This window comes from Ursus americanus, chromosome 2 (assembly GCF_024610735.1).
Source record: "Ursus americanus isolate L20-20 chromosome 2, mUrsAme1.1.p, whole genome shotgun sequence".
NCBI lineage: Eukaryota > Metazoa > Chordata > Mammalia > Carnivora > Ursidae > Ursus > Ursus americanus.
The window spans coordinates 10,377,789-10,398,919 of record NC_142128.1 but is presented as its reverse complement, the minus strand read 5'-3'; the positions used below and the strand labels follow the sequence as shown (position 1 = coordinate 10,398,919).

The window sequence follows — 21,131 nt, the reverse complement described above, 5'->3', positions numbered from 1 at the left end:
TGGCCCTTCCCTACAATGCCTGACCCTCCAGCAGCACCCTGGGCTCCGCCTCATCGTGGTTCGGGACCCGCCCAGCCCGAGGGCAGACTGCACTTGGGGTCCCTCCTGGACAGAGGGAAGGAGCTCACTGCGACCCCTCCAAGGGGCTCACTGAGAACGTCATGCCCTGTGTTGCAGGGGGTCCCTTTATGAAGACACGATGCAGAAATCTCTGAATGCCTCAGTGCGAGGAGGAACAGCTGAGTCTTCTCTGTGCAAGAAACTAATTTTTATCTCAAGGACACCAGGACTGGGATAACTAGACTCATTTCCCTTTTCACTCTGGCTCCCAGGAAACTCAGAGCCTGATTTGTCATCTGCATCCCCAACACACAGAATCTTGGTGGTTTCCTAGGACTCCTGGCTTCCAGCCATTGTTTCAGCCTGTTTTTGTGCTTTGTTCATTGAGATATAATTTCCATACCATAAAGTTGACCCTTTTAAAGTGTATAATCCAGGGTTTTTTTGTATACACATGAGACTGTGAAATTCTCACCACGAGCTAGTGCCAGGACACGTTCCTCACTCCGGGAAGAAACCCTGGAGCCATCCACAGTCTTTCCCCGACCCGCCTCCCGGAGCCCTGGGGACCTCTCATCTACTCTGTCCTGATGGATTTCAGCCTGTTTTTAATTCTTTATCCTGACTGTGCTGCTGACTAGGTCATATGTGATGGCTAAGAGAGCCCTTTTGAAATGAAAAAAATAGACAGGAAATTTTATACCCATGATCCATCAGTGGGAGCACCACTGTCTCCACTTCTCACCTCCCAAATGGCCCTTGCTACAATGACCGATGGCCTCCATGTTGCCAAATCCAACAGACACCTGCCCTTCTCTTGACAGAGCTTGGCACAGATGACCACGCTCCCCTCCCTGAGGCTCTCTCTTTGATGTCCATGACCCCATACTCTCCTGGTTTCCCCTCTTTCTGGTCATTCTGCTGCTGCCTGGACCTGACCTCTAAAACACCAGGACTCCCTGGCCTTTGGTCTGGGTCCTCTTTCTCGCTCCTCTACCCCCATGGCCTAAATTTTATACCCAATCCAGACACTTCTCCTGAACAGTAGACTAGACCATCTCTACTCAGCCCTCAAACTCAACACATCCAAGATGGCACCCATCCTCTCCCCCTCAAGCTTCCCCTCCTTGGTGAGGATGCTGTCCCTTCTCCCCAGCTGACAGTTCGGATGTCCGCCTGTCTCCAGGCCCATGTGCTCCACCCCCGGCCTCTCTCTTGTCACACTGATAAGTCCCCATCACCCAGTGAGCATGGGGGGTTTCCTGCCATGGGGGGTGAGGAATGGACATGGGACTCAGTGGGGCCCAACGAGAAACAAGGGGAGGGCTCAGGAATTCTAAGAAAGAAACCCTCGCTGTCTGGAGAAAGCCTGTGAAAAGAGCCAGCCCTCTCCTTCCTTCCTCAAGGTGTAGGTGGGATATCTCAACTGTTGTGGCCATTTTGCCAGCAAGGGGGAAGCCAGCCCGAGACTGACGCCAACATGGTGGAAAGACACCGAGGACATCTCTGTACGTCTGGATCCAGTTGATCCTGAAGGCTGCCCAACTGCTGGCCTCCCCCGGCTATGAGCTGTGGCCCATTACACTGTCCAGAGACAGCGGCACCAACATTTCTCCCATCCCACAGGCTCCTCTTTGCATCACGCCCACACACCCTCACGGAGGACTGCGGCCTGTTGTCCCCTCCCCTCGAACGTGGGCAGGACATCGTAATTACCTCGACCAACAGAGTATGAGGCGACGGCTTCCACCCGGCTGGCAAATCCAGCCACCTTGGGGTTGTGATGCCAGAAAGTCCACGTACGGAGATGGCACAGAAACGGGGACAGAGGCCCGAGGGGCTCAGCTGTTCCAGCACCAGCTGTTCCCCAGCCCAAGGGTCACACATGGGAGCGAGAAGCTGTCGAGGTGACGCCGGCTTCAGCCACCTTCTGACTATAACCCCAGGACAGACTCCAGAGAGCCACCCCTGAGCCGCTCCCGGCCTCCTGACTCACGGACACCAGGAGGAAGAATAATGGCCATTGTTACCGTAGGCCGCTCAGTTCGGGGTGATCTGGTCTGTGGTCATAGGAACGGAGTCGGGAGTCAACCAACACCCCTGGTTGGTGAAGCCAGTGTGTTTGTTTTTGTGACTTGGGGCCATAAAGCACGGTGGCTGCACGGACTTGTTTTCCTCAAGCCAGACTCGACGGGCAGCCTCGCCCTCCCTTTGCCTCTCTGCTCTCCACCAACTCCACCTTTGCGGCTCGCCTCCGTTCCATCCGCCTTCCTCCAGCCTCCCTGCCAGGGCCCGGCCAGCCTGTCATCGCTCTGGCTCCGAGCCGGTCGCCTGGCACTGCCCTCTCGCGCCCATTCATCTTCCTCGTGGGCGGCAGCTAGGAAGATACTTGAAAACTAGAGTGCCTTCTGCCACTTGAGTCCTCCCAACAAAACGCAGAACCGAGGCCATGGTTCCTTCGAGGGCCCTAGGTGACGGGGTCTGTGTGCCAGCCAGCTCCACAGGGCCCCTTGCCTCCAGCCCCCATTTCCCCACTTCAGCTTGCTGTCCCTTCCTAGGACAAGCCTCAGGGCCTTTGCACATGCTATTCCCTCAGCTGGCCTGCCCTTCCTTCTCTGCGATATGAAGTGCTTCCCACCCTTCAGTTCTTTCTTTAAAGAGGCCTCCCTGGCTCCCAATCTAAGTTAGTCTCTCTTGATCAGCTTGCTTTTTCCTGCGAAATCATGGACCAGGCCCCCGTCATTATTAGATTTGGTATAGTTACTGAATGTCTGTCTTATCTCACTGGTCTACAGGACCCAAGAGGGCAGGGTCTCTGTTTCCTTCACGGCTTTATCTTCAGAGTCTAGCACATAGTAGGTGCTCAAGAAATGTCTGTGAGTGAGTGAATGGTTTTTCCAGAAATAATCACAGCAACGGGTAGGAAGCTTCTGCCTCTTCCCATGGCGGCCGGGCTGTCCTCCCGCCTGGACACCCCGGGGCTCACCGTATTTCTTATTGAACAGATCCTGGACTTGCTCCCTCAGCGTGTTGGCAATGTCGATGCGCGAGAGTCGAGCGTCGTAATTTTCTGCAAAGTAAAAAACAATTATGGATTGGGGCTGTTCAATTAAAAGGCACTTGGGGACTTTTAAGGAATATGATTTTCTAATGATGGGGAGCTCCTTCTCTGGCATATTAGCAGATCCTCAGAGCGGGCCCCTCAGAGTCCTCCAGAAGGAATATCTAGACAGAGATGTGTGTTTTTCTGGAAGGACGCACACGGTTGTGACAACAGCCATGAGTGGGAAATTAAGTTAATTGTTGACATTTGAAAACCACCAAAGCAGTAAATAAGCCCAAGAGGTGAGAGGCTCCACGAGGGGGGCAGGTTCTGGGGCCTGGGCGGCTAGGAGCAGGGGCTTTGGGCGGGCTGGTGGGGAGGGTCACCCCTGGTCACTCCCTCAGCTGGGGGCGTCGGTGAAGGAGTCCACGTGACAGCCCATGCTATGGGGACCCCGGATGGGCCCCTGGCCTTGAGAGATTGCAGCCTGGCACTGCCTGGGGAGAGAGAAAGGTGAGGGAGGACCCAGAGTGGACCTCTGGGCGGCTGGAGGGTGTGGTGAGGACCCCCATCTACGGTGAGGTTGCCTATGAGGAGCCACGGGTGGGCTGAGAGCCGTGAGGGCCCCTCATCGCAGCCAATTCTGGCCGCTCGGGAGGGAGAGAGAGAGAGAGACAGGGCAGGGAGCAGCCGCCCCTCCGGGATCTGGGTCCTATCTCTGGTGCCCCACTCCCTGGGCTGGCCCTACCTGTCACGGGTCTCGCTGACCTCTCTCCTCAGAGCCACAGGGACCAGCCAGGGGCCACCTGGGGAGCAACCCGGCCTCGGGGACTCATGGCCACACCCTGGAGCTGTCCCCACACGCACATGGACTTCCTGCTTCTGTCTCTCCCGCCTGCCAACCTGCCTGCATTGGTTCAAGCTTCTCCTACCTTCCATCCATCTTTCTCCCTGCTCACTGCCTCTCGGCCCTTCTTGTCCGAGCCTCGGTTCTCGGGGACATCGCCCTCCTTTGGCTTCAGGCATAGAGAGGACAGCTGACTGCCTGGCACGGAGCGGACAGTGGGCCGGCTCCTGCCCCCCACACCCTTACGGAGCCTCTTCTTTCTGCCCCAGCTGCCAGCCAGCCTCACTCAGACCCCCAGGCCCTGACGTTGGGGGCCAGCCCCTCCCACCCATAGCCTGGCCCTCCAGACCCAAGCCAGGTCGAGGTCATGGCCCTGGGACAGCTGACCCCATCCTGAGCTGCAACCTTACCTTGAAAACCCTGTCTCTTCAGGCTCTCGTCCACAAGAGAGTCCCCGGAATCCCTCTCTGGGGGCGGGGGGGGGGGGGAGAGAAGCCAGGTAAGCAGCCAGCTCCTGGGTCCCCAGGACAGAGGTGGTATCTTTGGGGGTGGGGGAACCCGATGGGGAGGGCGGTGGGGGATGCCAGGAGAGGCGGGACCAGGCTAGAGGAAGAAGGATGAGGGACGGGGCTGCAGACCTGGGACCCCTCCCACACCCGGCCGGCGCCTCAGCCTGTGACCCTGCGCAGGGTACCTTGGCTGTCCGTGATGGGCTCTTTGACTCCCTCGGTGAGCAGCTCAGGCCTGGAAAACAGCACAGCAGGCAATCACTATAGCCTCATTCTGCACCCCCGAGCCTCCGTCTACACAGCTGTGCAAGAGGCCCTTCCAGCTCTGGACAGCCCAGGTCTGGGGTCTCCGTCCCTCCCCCCAACCCCACAAGCCCCCGCACCTGTCCTGTGGACCCACGCCTGAGATTGGGGGGGGGGGCTGTGCTGGGCTCTGAGGATCCAGCCCAGAGGGAGGCCGGCCCGACCCAGACCAAGTGGAGCGGACACCGTCACTCGGTTCTGGGACGCTTCCCAAGGGGCCGGTTTGAAGTGCAGAAAAGCAGCCGAGGCTGACCATGTGGCTAGATCTCGGGGGGCAGGGAAGGTCCAGGGGTTTCTGGGGGACACCTGAGAGCTGCCGTGTCACTCAGAGTCGGGGCCCCGGGGACCAAGCCCCGCTTTGCACTCATGTCTGTACCTCTAGATCCCACAAAGCCCTTCCCAGATGTCGCGGGGCCCTCTCGACACGCTGGAGGCGAGGACTGTTTCCACCGCCCCATTTACAGGATGAGGAGACAGGCGTTGAGGTGAGTAAGGTGCCCGAGGCCACGCAGCGGGAAGGGCCAGGGGTCCATCAAGGCCCCGGTCCCCTCACCCAGCCGCCTCTCCCGCTGAGAGACCTCCCATCTGACAGGGCAGCCCAAGCACGTTAGCCTGAGAGCCGGGAGCCCCGCTCCCCTCCTGACTCTCACAGGAGACAGTGGGGAGGCCGATCTACTTTCTGGGTCTCAGTTTCCCCACAAGGAGAAGGAGGAGAGGTAGTGGGGGGGGGGTTCTACATACAATCGGAGGACTTTTCAGCTCCTGAGGCTGTGCTCCAGGCCGGGGCTGTACCTCCTCCCTCCTCACTCAGGCCCTGTGAGCCCAGCTCTGGGCAGATACCCAGGAGCCCGCCACCAGAAGAGGCACCAAATCCTCATCCACTGGCGCCTGACCTGGGGGCGGGGGGGAGGTGCCCTGAGTGTCTGGCCTTTGGGCTCCCTTCTAGGCCGGGTTTCCTCTGTGCCACTGCTTGGCTACCCCTGTGACGGGGAGCTCATTACCTCTCCCGGCAGCCTCACCTACAGACCCACCCTCACACCGAACCCTGGTCCAGCACCCAGAACACCCTTCAGGAGATTTGAAGGTGTGGTTCCACTACCTGTCCTACTCCATCATCCCCTGTTAGCCTTCCCCTGGCCAGCCTGACCTCCCCAACACCCTCGGCCTGCCACAGACTCCAGACCCTCTTCGAGCAGACAAACCTGCTGGACAATTCTGCAGTGAAAACAGGGCATTTGGAGTCAGCGTTCCATAATAAGAGTTTGGTCTTTGTCTCCGGGTCCTGGGAGGTAACCTCTCATCTCCGGTATTTCTCGAGGGACAGGAATATCGGACTTATTATTCTTGGTGACACCCTGGGATCCCACCTAAGTTTATGCTAACGAGATGACTCATGATTCTGGAAGACGGACCCGGGGATCAGAGGACTGGGGCTTCAAGCCACCTAATGTCCCTGATTTCTAGGGAGGGGAGGGGGCCGCAGACAGAGTTCAATCACATAGCCAATGACCCAATCAAGGATGAATCCCAATAGAAATCAAGGACACTGAAGCTCGGTGGCAGAGAGTGACACGTCCTAATATCATGGGGACCTTGACCTTCGTGTCCCTTTATTTGGCTGGTTTTGATTAGTATCCTCGATATAAATCTGTAATTGTAATACAGCGCTTTCCTGAGTTCTGTGAGGTGTTCTAGCTAATTACTGAGCCCTGGGGAGTCATGGGAGCCTCAGACTCTGAGCTAGTTGTGTAGAAGTATAGGGGGCCTAGGGACCCCTGAACTTGCAGCTGGGGTCTGCTAATGCCGGGTGGCCAGGATCGGAACACACTATAGCACTACACGAGCCAGAACCTTCCACCCTGACTTCCTTGAGTAGCAGTCTCTGGTCTGTGTGAATCCACCCATGATTTTCCATTTCCAAAGGGTTTCTTAACTTTGGAGAATTGGATGAAAAACAAGGACCCTCTCCCCAGAAGAACGCATAAAAGGATATGAAAATTTCACATGCAAGTTCAAGGATCGGGGTAAAGAATGCTTTCCGACCAAAGGTTTAGAAAGTTTAACTGGATTTTGTGCCACTTGTAACCGGAAGTGGTTGTCCGGAGTATTGTTTAGAAGGATGTGGCGGAGGTCAGGTGCAGGCAGGAAGAGTGACAATCAGTGAGCGAGGTCTCCTGCAGGTGGTTTCTCCTGTGTAAACACGCAGCTGACCTTTGAACAACACGGGTTCAAACTGCGCGAGTCCACTTACATGCACATTTTCTTTGATACGGTACTGTAAATGCATTTTCTTTATATTTTCTTTTCACGTTTTCTTTTTTCTAGCTTACTTTATTGTAATAATACAGTATATTATATATATAAATATAAGAGATCAAATACATGTTAATCGACTCTTTATGTTATTGGTAAGGCTTTCGGTCAACAATAGGCTATCAGTAGTTAGTTTTTTTGTCTTTTTTGAAGATTTATTTATTTTGGGAAGGGGAGGGGCAGAGGGAGACAGAATCTCAAGCAGATGCCCCATTCAGCGTGTAGCCCGACATGGGTCTCGATCCCAGGACCCCGAGATCATGACCTGAACCAAAGGCAGACGCTTAACCAACTGAGTCACCCAGGCGCCCCTAATCTGCTTACAGCGGACACACAACGTTACATTTGTTTCAGGTCTAAGTAGCTAGGTTTTCGGCGAGTCAAAAGTTATACGCGAATTTTCAAGTGCACAGGGGCCCAGGAGGCGGGGTTGGCACTCTTAACCCCCATATTGTTCTAAGGTCAGCTCTATTTTTTTTTTTAAGATTTTATTTATTTATTTGACAGAGATTAAGAGAGCGAGAGAGGGAACACAAGCAGGGGGAGTGGGGGAGGGAGAAGCAGGCTTTCCGCTGAGCAACGAGCCCGATGCAGGACTCGATCCAGGGTCCTGGGATCACGCCCTGAGCCGAAGGCAGACACTTAATGACTGAGCCACCCAGGTGCCCCTCAACTCTCTATTTTTATGGGCTGAACTGTGTCTCCTTCAAATTTCATATGTTAAAGCCCTGGACCCCCCGCCACCGTACCTCAGAATGTGACTATATTTGAAGACGGGGTCTTCAAAGAGGTGGTTAAATTTCAACGAGGACATCAGGGGAGCCCTCATCTCCTGCCCAGTGCCCTTATGAGAAGAGGAGATTAGGTCACATGGAAAGAGAACCAGGGATGGGTGCGCATGGAGAAAATGCCACCTGGAGGCACGGTGAAAGGGAGTGACCTCGGGAGAAACCAAACCTGCCAGCACCTTGACCTTGGACTTCCAGCCTCCAGAACGGTGAGAAATAAATTTCTGTTGTGTAAGCTGCCCCCCTTCTGCGATGTTTTGTTATGGGAGCCCCAGCAGACCCATACGCATATGTACGTATATATAAAGAAGATAGATACGTATGCTTTGAGATGGAACTTACATGCCACAGAATTCACTTTCAAAGTACGCCAATCCGTGGTTTTAGTATGTTCACGAAATTGTTGATACAGCTGTACTTCTACCTGATTCCAGACCATTTACATCACCCCCAAAGGCACCCTTCTCTAAAGTAAGATCATCGACAAGTGGTTCTTTTACGCTTAATATTCCCAACGCTATTTTCTGCTGATTTTTATTTTTTTCAATTTTGTTTTTTCTGCTGATTTTTAAAATGAGAAATAACAAAAGCAATATACCAAGGGCTCAATCGCTCAGAATCACCCAGCGAGGCCTTCGCTCCACCGCCCCCAAGTGCTGCGCCCGGCAAAGCTCATCGCGCTCTCCTACGTGAGTCCTATTCTTCGCTTCGCTTTCAGGAAACTGGAATCCGTTAAACTTACTTTTTAAAACAGATATATTTTTAAAGACATGAAATCCTCATCCAGGCAAGCACATGAAGGAGCCTCAAAAGCTAAGTGAAAGGAGCCAACTCAAAAGGCCGCAACCAAAACACTGCAGGTGTCGGATGTTCTGGAAAAGGCAAAACGACGACAGAAGACGGATCGGCGGTCGCCAAGGGCGAGGGTGGCCCACAAAGGGACACAAGGGAAGGTTTCGGGGTGACAGGACTGTCCCGTATCTTGATGGTGGTGGTGGTTATGTGATGCCCGAGCTTATCAAAGTTCAAAGGGGTATACACCTAAAACCAGTGAATTTTCCTGAATGTCATTAAACTCCAAAAAACCTGACGTTAGAAAAAAAACAAACCCATCTTGATCGAGTACTTAGAGTGTGCCAGGCCCTTTGCTGAGCCTCGACCTCCACTGCCACTCCGGGAAGCGGTACGGTGCACCCCGCTTAGCACCCCCGAGCGAGCTGCCCAAGGTCACGGGGAGGAGCGGGAGGTCCGGACCGGACCCAGGAGACGGCCTCTCAAGTCTGCCCGAGAGCCACCGGGCTAACCCGCTTCCCTCTCTGAGTATAAAGCGGCACGAACAAAAGCTTGGGAGCACAGGAGAGACAAGCTGTCTGCCCTGAACCGTTAATGAGAAAGGTCAGCTCGTGAGGATGGGCCGTGAACGTGGCTCCCCCCACTGAGCCGCCCGGTTCTCGGTTTGGAGGATGGATGCGGCAGGCAGTGCATGTGGCACGTCCCTCCTGAATCTGGATGCTCAGGGCAGTCGGCTCCTGATGTCCTGTCCCCACTCCGATCTCTGCCCCGAGGAAGGGGTGAGTCCTGTTATCCACCCGCCATCCCCACCCCCTGCTGGAAGGCCCCCACGCACCGCAAGCACAACATATGTCACACCCCTCCATCTCAGAGCACGGCATCACCACCGCCCCAGGTGATCAGCCTCAACCCGGAGCCGTTCAGACCCCCTTTCTCACACAGCCCATATCCAACGTATCAGCAAATTCTGACAGCCCATTTTCAGAACACTGCCTGAATGTGACTTCTCACCAAGCCGCCACTTTGTCCCCGGGGCCAGAGCAAAGCCTCCTCGCTGGTCGCTGCTTCTGCCCCTGCCCACAGGGTCCCCTTCTACCTCATAGTTGGAGAACAACAACAACAAAAGACCAGATTGTGTCATATTCTCCTTGGAATCTTCCAGTGAGTTCTCATTAAATGTAAAATAAAATCCAAAACTCTTTAAGCCAAGCCAAGACCCTGCATGATCTGGCCCCTCCTCCCTGCCACCCTTTCCTCACTCATTGTGCACAGCCACACCAGCGTGTCACTGGTCTTCAAACACACAAGCATGCCCCTGCCCCAGGGCCTTTGCATCTGCTCCTCCCTCTACCCAAATGCTCTCTCACCAGATATCGGCATGTCTTGCTTCCTTAGATACATTCCTCATGCCCCTCTCTGCCCCCAGATCCTGGATTCTAGCATTTATCTCTACCTGACATTATATGGTAGTTTTAGTCAACGAGACTGGCCAACTTGAGGGCAAACTGCGGCATGGGCTGCTTCCCACAGCCTGACACGCAGTTGGCACTGAAGGGAGGAACCACATGTGCCTTATTTGTGTCTCTCGGAGCACCCTCCGTCCTTGTTCCTCCTGGTGCAAACCAGGCTCCCGTGGGAGAGCACCCTGCCCTACGCCCCATCACCCCTCTTGAAAAATGCCATGAATCTCCCAATTTGGGGGCCATCTACTCCCCCAAGGGGGCAAACCCTTAGGATTCTCCTCTTACTTGCCACTTTGAAGCAAACCAAGGCTACAATGACGTGACACAGCAGTATCACACGGCAGCAGCAACAAACAGGTCACCCCACCAGACCCCCCTCCCTGCCTTAAATCAACAGCTGCTTCTACCTTCTCCACGGGGCCTTTATGTCTGAGCTGGGCACACGGGCTGGATATGCGGAGCTCCACTGGGCTCTTGAAGACAAAAACGAGAGGCCCAGGGAAACAGAAAGGACCCGCCACCGCCGTATTTTCCAATCCTGGGATCATGGGCCACTGTTCTCAGCAGCCCCCTGATGCCCTGGGCCCAGGACACCAACACATGCCCAGAGAATCCTCAGAACGGTCAGGAGAGGAGGCCGGCAGGCAGATTCCCATTCCACATGGAGGCAAACTGGTCCAGCAGGCCTGGGCAGGGTCCGGGCAACCTCCCGCCTGCCCAGCTCTGGCCAAACCCTATCTAACACCCCACCGTTTTAAAACAAAAAGCCTGCCCCAATCTCAGACGGAGACGGCACGCTGGCCCTACTCCCAGGCGCCACAGCCAGCCTGGAGGGGCCCCTGTGGACGCGGCCAGGCCTTACCTCTTGATGACAAACTGGATGCTATTGCTGGCTTCCAAGATCTTCCGGAGCTTGGCGATCCCGAAGCAGTTGGGCCTGCGGAGGGAGATGCCTTCAGGCAGCCCCACCACAAACAGCTCCTCCGGGTACATCAGGAACTTGGAGTAGGGCACCTTGACGGGCTCCGAGATGCCAATGGCCTTGGCTGCAGAGACATGGCTGCTGTAGGGCCACCCTACACTGCTGTAGGGCTAGGGGGCCACGAGCCCTGGTGCTAGCCTCCCGTGTCTGTGCGGGGGGGGGGGGGGGAGGGTGAAGGTGCCAGCACTCTCTGCAGAGTCAGTGCTTAGTGGACCCCCCAACCCTCCTGAGGGGTAGGTACCATGACCCCAGTCTGCGGGGAACAGACCAGGAGCTCAGAGGGGGACAGGACTCAGGTAGCGGAGCCTCAGGGCTGGGGGGTGCGAACCCGAGTCAGTGGGACCCCGAAACCCTTGCACCCAGGCAGTGCACAAGAAACCACTGATGGCTGGTGAGACCTGATGTCGTCCCTGGGCTGCCAGAAAGGACTTCCAGACAGCCCTCCTGCCACCATCCATAACCCCCACACTCCGGGTGGCCCAACACCACGCCTTGGGAATGGGACAGGTCCGAGGCCCAGGCCGGGCACTACCACTCACACTCAGACAAGCCACATCATTTCCCCAGGCCTCCTGTCTCCTCGTCTGTCAAACGGTAGGAGGACACGTGTTTTGTGAGATGGGAAAACTTGCGTGAAGCCCCTGGCCAGTGCCTGGCAAACCATCGGGGCCTAATAAAAGAATAGCCTCCCCCGCCCCCATCCTCTTTCCCGGACTCTTGAGTAGGAAAGGCCTTGCTGTGTTCGCGTCCTCCCGAGGACCCGGAATGAGGGCATCCGTGAGCACAGAAGAGTGGTGACAGCAGTGGACAGAACATGGACAGAACGGGCTCTCCAACCTGAGCCTGAGGCCGACCGGGAGCGGGCAGGTGATGGAGAAGGCTGGGGGTGGCGCTGCAGAGCGGGGTTTCCCTGGGTGTCCCTGTCCCCTTCCCGGTGGGCCCCGGCCCCTCTGTCTCCTCCCTGCCTTGTCCCAGAGCAGGGAACAGCAGGGGCCCCAAGTCCCTCTGCAAAGAGTGCAGCTGGAGGGAGGGCGAGCTGCCCGGGACCCCGGCCGGCTCCTGGCTCACCGTATCGCGTGTTGAAGAGCAGCTCCACCTGCTTCCGCAGGGGCCGGATCACGTCACCGTGGCTGTCTGGAAGGCAAAAGGCAGCCTGTTGGGCCTCCCCACGGGCAGCAGCACCCCGCTTCTCAGCTCATGTCCCAGCTCTGCCAGCACCAAGAATGACCCTGCACTGGGACCTTGGAATGGGGGGAGGCTGGGGTGGTGGTGGCGGCAGGTAACCTATTTCCTCAGAAATGGCACCCCCAGACGGGTCCACCAGTCCTGAACCCAAATGTCTGGTCTAAGGTATCACCAGGCCTGAATGAAGATTTGGAAGATTCTGCAGCCTAAGATGGCCCGCAGATCTTTCTAAGTGTGTGTCACTCTAGACCAGCTCAGGAAGTGGCTTAGCTAGTGGGTGAATGGTAAGCCTGCAAATGGAGTACACTGCCATCAGGTGGCGTGGACTTTTCCACCCCCACCCCAGGTCAGGCTGGGTTTAGGGAAATGACCCTTCCCTCCTCGCACACCCACTCACATTCCATTCCAGGGACAGATACTCCCAAGAGGAAACAGACCCACCCCCACTTTGATCTCTCTTCCTGCACTACTCTCACTCGGCAGGAAGGGAATGCGCGGTGTGCCTGAGGATGAACAGGTCCGTTGGACACAAGGCCAATTTTGTGCTTTCCGGCCTCCATACTACTTGCTCAGACTCCAGACTTAAAACCTTTGCGCGAGAAGCAGGGTGTGTGTAAAACAAAGACAGAGAATGCTCTGCATTTCCCTTACCAGAAGGAGCGGCTTGTACCTCTGACCAGGTGCCTCCTGGTTCTACAAGACTGGTCTATAAACCTCCCCCCACCTTAGGCAGCCCACAGGACTCCCACCTCCAAACGGGCTGTTGGGGAGAGATGGGGTGGAGAGAACCAGAGACAAGAGGGAGAGGACAGGCGGGGGAGGGGAGGAGAGATGGGGTGATGGGGTGCAATGTGGGAGGTGCACAGCGCCTCACCTTCTACGGGCCTCTCCTCGGGCCGCGGGTCCTCGCTGGGGCCTTTCTCTGAAAGAGAACAGAGGGTGCCAGGAAGCCATGGGCATCATCTCCAGTGCCCTGTGCTTCAAAGGCCAGGCCAGACAAGGGGGCTGCAGCAGGATGACTCTGGAGCAGAGCACAGCGACCCCCCTGGATGGGATCAGGGACCTCGATCCGTACAGGCAGGCACCCCACCCTCGTCTTCACACAAGGAGGCCAAGTTCAGAGCCGGGTGTCTGAGAACATTCAGTACGCACTCTCTGGAGACTGGACCCATGTTGGTAGGTCCTTCTTTCCGTGTGCTAGGTTTTTCTCTAGGCACTTGGGGACGAGACAAAGCTCTGTCCTCCTGCTGTGATGCCAGATCGAACACAGAATGCCAGTCGGCAGGGATGTGAGGAAGAAGGACGGTTGGATAAGGGGAGGGCAAGTGGGTGGCGTGGAGCTACCCCAGGGCAGGTGGTCCATGGGGCTCTCTGATGAGATGGCATTGACCTTCGCCTGGAGGCAAGAAGGCATCAAGGGCTGGTTAGTACTTGAAACCACCGGAGGGGGGTTCTAATTTGGGAAGCTCGCTGGCGCTCTGTGTCGCCAGGTGCTTTCACACGCAGGACTAAGCCTTCGAGGGTCTGTCTCAGCCCACAACATGCAGCCGAGCTGGGCAGTGGCGGAACAGGAGGAGCCCAGCTCTGCCAGACTCCTGGCCAACGCCCCTCTGCTCTCCCTCCGGCTCCTGGAGGGAGTACGTGAGGACAAAGGGGACAAAGCACGGTCCCCTGTCCCAGGCGGGATGGTGAGCTGGAAGGAAAGGGGCTGATCCCGGGAGAGCTGCCAAGAGTCAAAACTCGCTCAGGATGGAGGGAAAGGTGAGCCTGCCCCTGGGATCACCAGATAAGCCTGAGGCTTGGGGCTCAGCATAGGAAGGCGCTGGAAGGTTCTGGAGGGCTGCACCTATGCTCCGTTGACTTGAAAAGGTTGAGGGCCAGCCCTGGGCCTCAGGCTTCAACCTTCCTCAGGGAAATGGGCTCACTGTGGGCAGGGGATGCTGGGCCCTCCTGACTCCCCCTGAAGGCTTTCCTCTGGCTGCAGCAGCAGCCCCACAAGCTGGGAGAAGCAGCAGAACTGCCTGGAAGCAGCTCTCAGCCAGCAACGTAGGATATCTGGAGGATCACTACCCCAGCTCCCTCCTCACCAGGCTGCTGACCTCAGGCGTGTGCTTTGCACGGCTCTCACGGCCGCTGGTTCAGCTGTCCTCAGCACTAACGGGCCTGCACTGTCCCTGTCCCCACCTCCCATCCCACACTGGTGTGCCTGGATCTCCTCCCATGCAAGTAATCAGAGCCTCATCTCAGGGTCAGCTTCTGGAAGGTCCTGCGATTCCACTGCATTTTGGCCATTTCCGGGTGAAAGGAGGGGGCAGACAGAGACAGACGAGTCTGCTGGGAGTAGCAGGGCGACCAGGGAGTTTTCCCAGGCAGGGACCTGTGACAAGGAGTCAGTCCCAGAGGAAGGGAACCGCCCAAGTGTCACACCTGGACCACCAATGAGGTCACAAGGTGGCCTGGAGGGACGCGAGGAGGAGACCTGGCCAGGGAGTCTGTCCCCGCTGTGAGCTGGCCATGTACCATCGTCCTGGGAATAGCAACAAGGAGCCAAGGTCCATCTGGAGCCCCGGGCAGGAGAGCCCACCCCCACCGTCCCCGGAATCCAGGTATCCTCGGCCTCACTAAGGAGGGGCTTCTGTTGTGCCAGGGCCACTCCTGGGGGCCTGTGACCCGTGTGCTTTGGGGTCCCAAATTCCAAACATGGGGAACTTGCCGGATTCCCCACCCGGATGTCGGGGGCTGGGCTATTTACCCTGAACGAGCCCCCCGACTGGCTCAGCGTGCCCCCGTTTTCAACTGCGAGTAACTGGCGACACCCTCCAGGAAGGATGAAGGTCACGCCAACGATCCCAGCGCTCTAGAGATGTCCAAGGGAGGGAGGGACAATCTGTGCAAAATCGTAGCCACATACATGTGCACATACGCAGAAAACGGACACAGAAAGGACGCCAAACTACTAGCGGCCCGAGGAGGCAGGGGAGCCCCTCCTGTCCAGGTTGCAGAGCCCCGTATCATTTATCTTATCATGCACATGTGAGCAGAAAACGCCCACGCACGGACACACAGACACACCCTGTCCTAACGCGTGGTGGTCCTGAAGGCCTCAGAATCTTCCTACTTCATTGGTTTTGAGAGGGGTGCTTGGAAAGGCGCCTCGGACGGGCATTCAGCAAACCTGAGCTCCAGTCCAAGGCTGGGTGCCCCTGGGGAGGTGGACTGGCCGGGCCGGACCTCAGGCTCCCACGCTCTGTCACGCCAAAGAGGAGAAGCCACTCCAATGGAAACAGACCAGGGCCGTATCGGTCCATGGGCGCCCAGCCCCCTGGGGTCCAAACGGAGACGGCTACCCACCGTCTTCTCTAACGGCACTGTGACCGCAGCCCGATGCCCTGCGACCTTGTGGCCAGTCCCCTCTGTCAATTCACCCTGAGCCTCGGATCACCTGAATGCCCCCCCAGTTTCCGTACAGGCTGTTGTCAAGTCTGGTTGTGCCCAGCCCATCCAGAACAGTCTTTCTTCACGACCAAAGTATTAAAAGCTCACCCTAAGTGATCGAGGAAATGAAAAATATATACCACTTGACCTCACATAGCTACTGTTCCAGCAGTTTCTTCTTTGTTGCTTGTTTAACCAGTGATGATGTTTTCCACGGTTGCAAACAGAGCAGCCTTGTGCCTTCCCGTGCCCACTCCCCCCAGCTGCCTATTTTTGGTGGCCGCTGACAGTCCATCAGGAGGATGCCACCAACAGGTCCCTGCCAGTTGGACTGGCTCTATCCACTTCTTCACCGTCACCAGTAACACGGCTGCGAACATCTCCGTGCAGAAGACGCTGTCCGTGTTCCAGATCGTTTCCTAGGACCGGGCCCCCAGAACCCCTGGGGGTGCTTCTTTTCACGGCTCGCCAGGCTGACCAATTTCTTGAAAAAGCCACTCGGCAAGCTGTACCCCTTCCAGTACCAGAGGGGCACCCATTTCCCAACACGCTCAACAAAGGTTCCGCCTGATTAAGGGGTGCAGAACAGATGCCCCCTTTTCGTTTCCCTGAGGCTGTGCGTGTTTGCGTTGCTTGCTGTCTCTTTTTTTTTGCGTGCGGTCATCCATCCGTGTTACGGTGGACACTGGGATGCACCACCCCGGTCCCCTTCTAGGACATGCGTGTGGACCCAGCAGCAGGGAGTGTGGCCGGCTGGCAGCCTGCACCAGTTGCCCCTCAAAGGATAGTCCTTCTGGGGCGACCCCCATCCCTCGACTGATTGAGGATATCCCAGGCCAACCTGAAACAAAGCCAAGGGGCCATTCTGGCCACAGAGTTTCCCGTGGGGCCGGCAGAGGCTGTCGGTGGGGTCGCATCCTACCTCTACCTCCCTCTCGGCCCCCCATGCTCCCACTCCCCCTCTTTCTTACTTAGATGCTGAGCCCAAGGGCAGCCCCTAATACCCATTAGACGCAGCTCAGAGTCTGTTCCCTGGGGAACACTACCCATGTGACACGTGTCCTTGGGCTGTGAATTCTTCCTGTGGGTTCCAGCCCAGCGTTCCGGTCTCTGAGGGCCACCGGGAACGTCATTCCCGCTGTACCGCCCGTTCTCTCCCGAGGTGTCTGCCAACTGCGTAATCTTATGCCTGAACTACTTTGCCCAACTGACCGATAAATATGAGAGGAAGGACCAAGCCCCCCAGGACACCATGGGAAAGCTCCCCCAGGAGAAGGCTGGGGTCCCCGTGCCACCCTACTTCCTTAGCTGGCCCACGATCGGCCCCAGATCCTGGTGTCCCACGAGCCGACCCGGTCCTCATGAATGAGCCCACACTGGGTCCCTTCTCATGGTTCAGTCGTCTGCGTGGAAATCGGCTTCAGAACTGAGCCCGGGACGGGCATGTGCTCCACCCGTCTGCGGTTTGGACAAACCCTCCTCTGGAAGTCTGTTTTCCGTGGCCGGCTTGTCTTCTGTCCCCCAGGACCTCTCCAGTGCTGTGGATGGGGGGTCTTAGAGGTTATCTGCCTGGGATCCAATTGCTCAGAAGCTGGAGACCGACAGGTGCCCACAGCCGCGCTGCAGACCCTGCCTATTGCCTCACTGAGCAGGACTCCCCAGTCCTTTCACGCGCTCCCGTTTCCAGACCATTCCCCCGACAGAGAAGATGGAAGCGGACGAGGAGCAGAGATGCTCTGCTTTAATTCCGTCGCCAAAGAACACGGCATCACCCGCCTGGGCCTGCAGGAAACCTTATGTTTTTCTAGTCATGTGTCTATTTTTGATCGGGGGAAGAATTTCTGAAGTGCAGAAAAGCACGCAGAAGAGTATTGTAACAAACACCTGTGTACCCACCAGCCGGAATGAGTAGGTTAGCATTTTGCCATTTTTTGCACCTGATTTTTTAATAAAACATTAACCAACACTGTTTCGATGTTTCCAAACATACGTCAATGCTGTGTCGTCCATACCCTTTGCAGTTGCTTTTCACGTTGAACGTTACATTTCTGAGACCTCTTTGCCCTGTTCATTTATTTCATTTTGCCGTTTTCAAGTAATCTCTATGCCCCACGTAGGGCTTGAACTCACAACCCCGGGACCAAGAGTCGTACACTCCACCAGCTGAGCCGGTACCAGGCGCCGCCCCTGCGCTGGTCATTTAAATGCCCCCTGCTATATGCTTTTGCATGGCATCCGTAGGCACCCCCGCCTTCCGCTCCCAGTCAAGCCCACACTGGACATCGCACACATGGGAAACAAAACAAGAGCCAGCCTGGTCCCCTTCTTTGCGTTTCACGGCCTGGCCCTGCACCCTTTATTACAAAGCTTTCCAAATCTGAATTATTTGAGTACTAACATATTTTCTGGCATATCTGCGAACCCTGTGTCCTACACTTTACATACTATTTGTCTTTGCGATAACCAACTTTTTTTTTTTTTAAGATTTTATTTATTTATTTGACAGAGACAGCCAGCGAGAGAGGGAACACAAGCAGGGGGAGTGGGAGAGGAAGAAGCAGGCTCCCAGCAGAGGAGCCTGACGTGGGGCTCGATCCCAGAACGCCAGGATCACGCCCTGAGCCGAAGGCAGACGCTTAACGACTGCGCCACCCAGGCACCCCACAATAACCAACTTCTAAAAAACTTCACCTGGGGGCACCTGGGGGCTCAGTCGGTTGAGCACCCAACTCTTGATTTTGGCTCAGGTCATGATCGCAGGGTCCTGGGATCGAGCCCCGTGTTGGGCTCTGCGCTCAGTGGGGAGTCTGCGTCTGCTTGAGATTCTCTCTCTCCCTCTCCCTCCACCCCTGCTCCCGCTCTTGCTCGCACTCTCCCTTTCAAATAAATAATCTTTAGAAAAATAATAAAATGAAAAACCTTACCTAATAAGTCTTACTTTTATTATCTATAATAAATACAGAACATCTGTTGATAACGGTCAGAGATGGGAGTTGGTTGCACGAGATTCATTACACTACTATTTCCAATTTTGTGTGTTTTTGAACATTTCCAAAATGAAGTAAAAACCACAAAACCTATTGAACCCCTACACACTGCTATCGACCTGCCGGACCAGTCCTCTCGGCTAGAATATCCTAATAGTCTGTTTCTGCCTTTGTCCTCATTCCCCTGCAGCTCATCCTCAACCCCATGGTCAGAGTAAACACTGTTAAAACGTCGCTCGTTAGCTCCACCCACCCCCCATGAAGACGTTTCTCTCTCCTCAGAGTCAAGCCCCCACTCTTTCCTTTGACCTTTGACGTACTTGCCCTGCACAACCCACACCAACACCTACCTCCCTGACTTCACCCTCCCCACCTCACTCTGCGCCAGCCATGCAGGCCACCTTGCTTCTCCTTGGACAACGCACCTCAGGGCCTTTGCACATGATATTCCCATCTCCTGGAAAGCTCTTTCCTGCCATCCACTGGCTCCCACCTCCTTCAGGTCTTTGCTCCAAAGTCCCTTTCTCGGTGAGGTCCTCTCTGACCACCCAAGTCCTGTAATAACCATCGCACCCCTGCCCCTCACACTTCCCCCTTTTGGCTTTGTGCCCCCCACTGCACTTACCACCATCTGACTTTCTATTTTACCTATTGATTTGCTTACTCTCTGTCTCCCCGCGCTGGGAGCATGGGGACCTTGGTGTGTTTGGTATACTGCTCTGTCCCCAGCACCTCGCACAGGACCTCCTGGCACATAGTAAGCTGCCCAGTAAATAGTTGTTGAACAAATGAACAAGTTAATTCACATGGGGGCTCCTGGGAAAGATGCAGAAGCCAAACTTAATATAAACCAAGGCTTACTTCAAGTCTCCAGAGAGGAACCTAGCCTGCGCAGGGAGTCAGGCACACACTGGGTTTTCTCTGGGGGCTTCCTGGCCCACCCCTCTCCCCGTTACGCCCCAGGGAGGTGGGTCCCCAGCCCACTTCTTACCAGTTAGCATCTCCATCCCGTAACCAGAATCTTCTGAGGGCAGATGCCCAGGCATTGAGTCTGTCATTTCCTCAGAGGTGGGTGAAGGGTCTGGAGACAAAATGACAACAGCATCTTCTGCCTGTCCCACCCCGTCACGGTCCCTCAGGGACCCCCGGCCCCGTATGCCCGCAGAGCAGGACCCTTCAGGAAACTGTGCCCTGGAACTGGGAGGACAGCTTTAGTGACCAGCTGTGCCAGAGGCCAGGCGGGGGGGTGGGGGGGGTGTCTCTGAGCCTCCAGGGACCAAGTACCCCCTCTTTTTCACAGATGTGGAGATGGAGGCTTGGGGGCTTCCAAGTCTGCAGTCAAACTCAGACCCTCCTATTCCCACATTTTTTCTTCTCCTCCCTCCTGCCTTATGAATCCCAGGGAGCCAGGCCTGAGCGGGAGGGCTGAGGGTGGGGGGCCAGCCCAGAGGGGAGACACAGCTCAGAAAGCACATGCCATATAGGGACCAAACTGGAGACCCCTTCTTGGCCCTCAGGAGACAGAGGGGATAGCCCAGGAGGGGACATGGTGGGTGGTTCTGGCTGGTCTAGGAGCAGGAGCTTCTGGGAGTTCACGTGGGGCAGTAGGGCAGCCCTTTGGCCACCTGGGCCTTACCTGGGACGGTGACCTGAATAATATCTAGATCTTCTGGCTCCATTTTAATGGGCCTCAGCCCACTCAGCTCCCCAGAAGTTCCTGTGAGAAGGGAATGAGGGATCCAGTTACGTGTGGGCATGAGCTTGGCCGGGCAAGGCAAACCATTCTAGAACATTCTTACGTCTGCGATTTATTAGTAACACCCCAGGAAAAGTCATGCTGGTCCCGCGCTCCTGCCCAGCCCAGGAGTGGAGGGTCAGGCAGGTCCTGAGTCCTGTCCTGGTATCTTTAATTTATAGGCCTGGCAACAGAGGCCCACAGAGGGAAGCCGCGTGCTGCAGACATGCTGGGAAACAGGGGTGATGCCGGAATCCAGGTCTCCTGACTCCCCCATAATGTCACCCACATCCCACCTGCCCCTCCAGCGCCCCAGTGAGCTCCCAGCATGCTCTGAGGCCTGGGGGTGGGGGGCAGGAATGGGCAGGGTAATTCATTAATATTCTAGGCTCACGGGCTAAGCTTGCATCCTCCCCAAGGCTGCTGGGAGGGGAGGAAGGGGGTGCTGGTGGAGGCCCTCTCTCCCCAGGACACACAGTGTGTCCTGCTCCTCCTCACCTGGCCCACAGTCTTCAGAGACACCGTTCTTGTCTGACCTGTGAGAAGGAAGGAGGCCGAGAAGCGACATGGCATCAGCCCTAGCTTTCTCCTCCAGGCAGTCCTCCAGGGAGCCCATGGTGGCTGTCCCCGCCGCGCCCCTAACCTCATTCACTCCCATCCCCACAGGACAGTCCTCCCTATGGGACAGT

At 56.2% G+C, this 21,131-nt stretch overlaps 1 protein-coding gene across 3 annotated transcripts in view; it reads right to left on the bottom strand.

Moving 5' to 3' along the window:
• The window catches only part of GTF2IRD1 (GTF2I repeat domain containing 1), a 103,698-nt gene that overhangs the window by 28,407 nt on the left and 54,160 nt on the right, over positions 1 to 21,131 (bottom strand). For 2 of the 3 annotated variants that reach the window (XM_045786160.2, XM_045786161.2), the window contains exons 12-20: positions 20,941 to 20,978; positions 20,344 to 20,424; positions 19,699 to 19,788; positions 13,160 to 13,207; positions 12,169 to 12,234; positions 10,981 to 11,164; positions 4,645 to 4,694; positions 4,361 to 4,417; positions 3,047 to 3,130 (exon numbers count right to left, since the gene is read on the bottom strand). In XM_045786160.2, coding sequence (XP_045642116.2) covers positions 3,047 to 3,130; positions 4,361 to 4,417; positions 4,645 to 4,694; positions 10,981 to 11,164; positions 12,169 to 12,234; positions 13,160 to 13,207; positions 19,699 to 19,788; positions 20,344 to 20,424; positions 20,941 to 20,978 — 698 coding nt within the window. The remainder of the gene's footprint in view (positions 1 to 3,046; positions 3,131 to 4,360; positions 4,418 to 4,644; positions 4,695 to 10,980; positions 11,165 to 12,168; positions 12,235 to 13,159; positions 13,208 to 19,698; positions 19,789 to 20,343; positions 20,425 to 20,940; positions 20,979 to 21,131) is intronic. The other variant, XM_087868259.1, reaches the window with a different exon arrangement.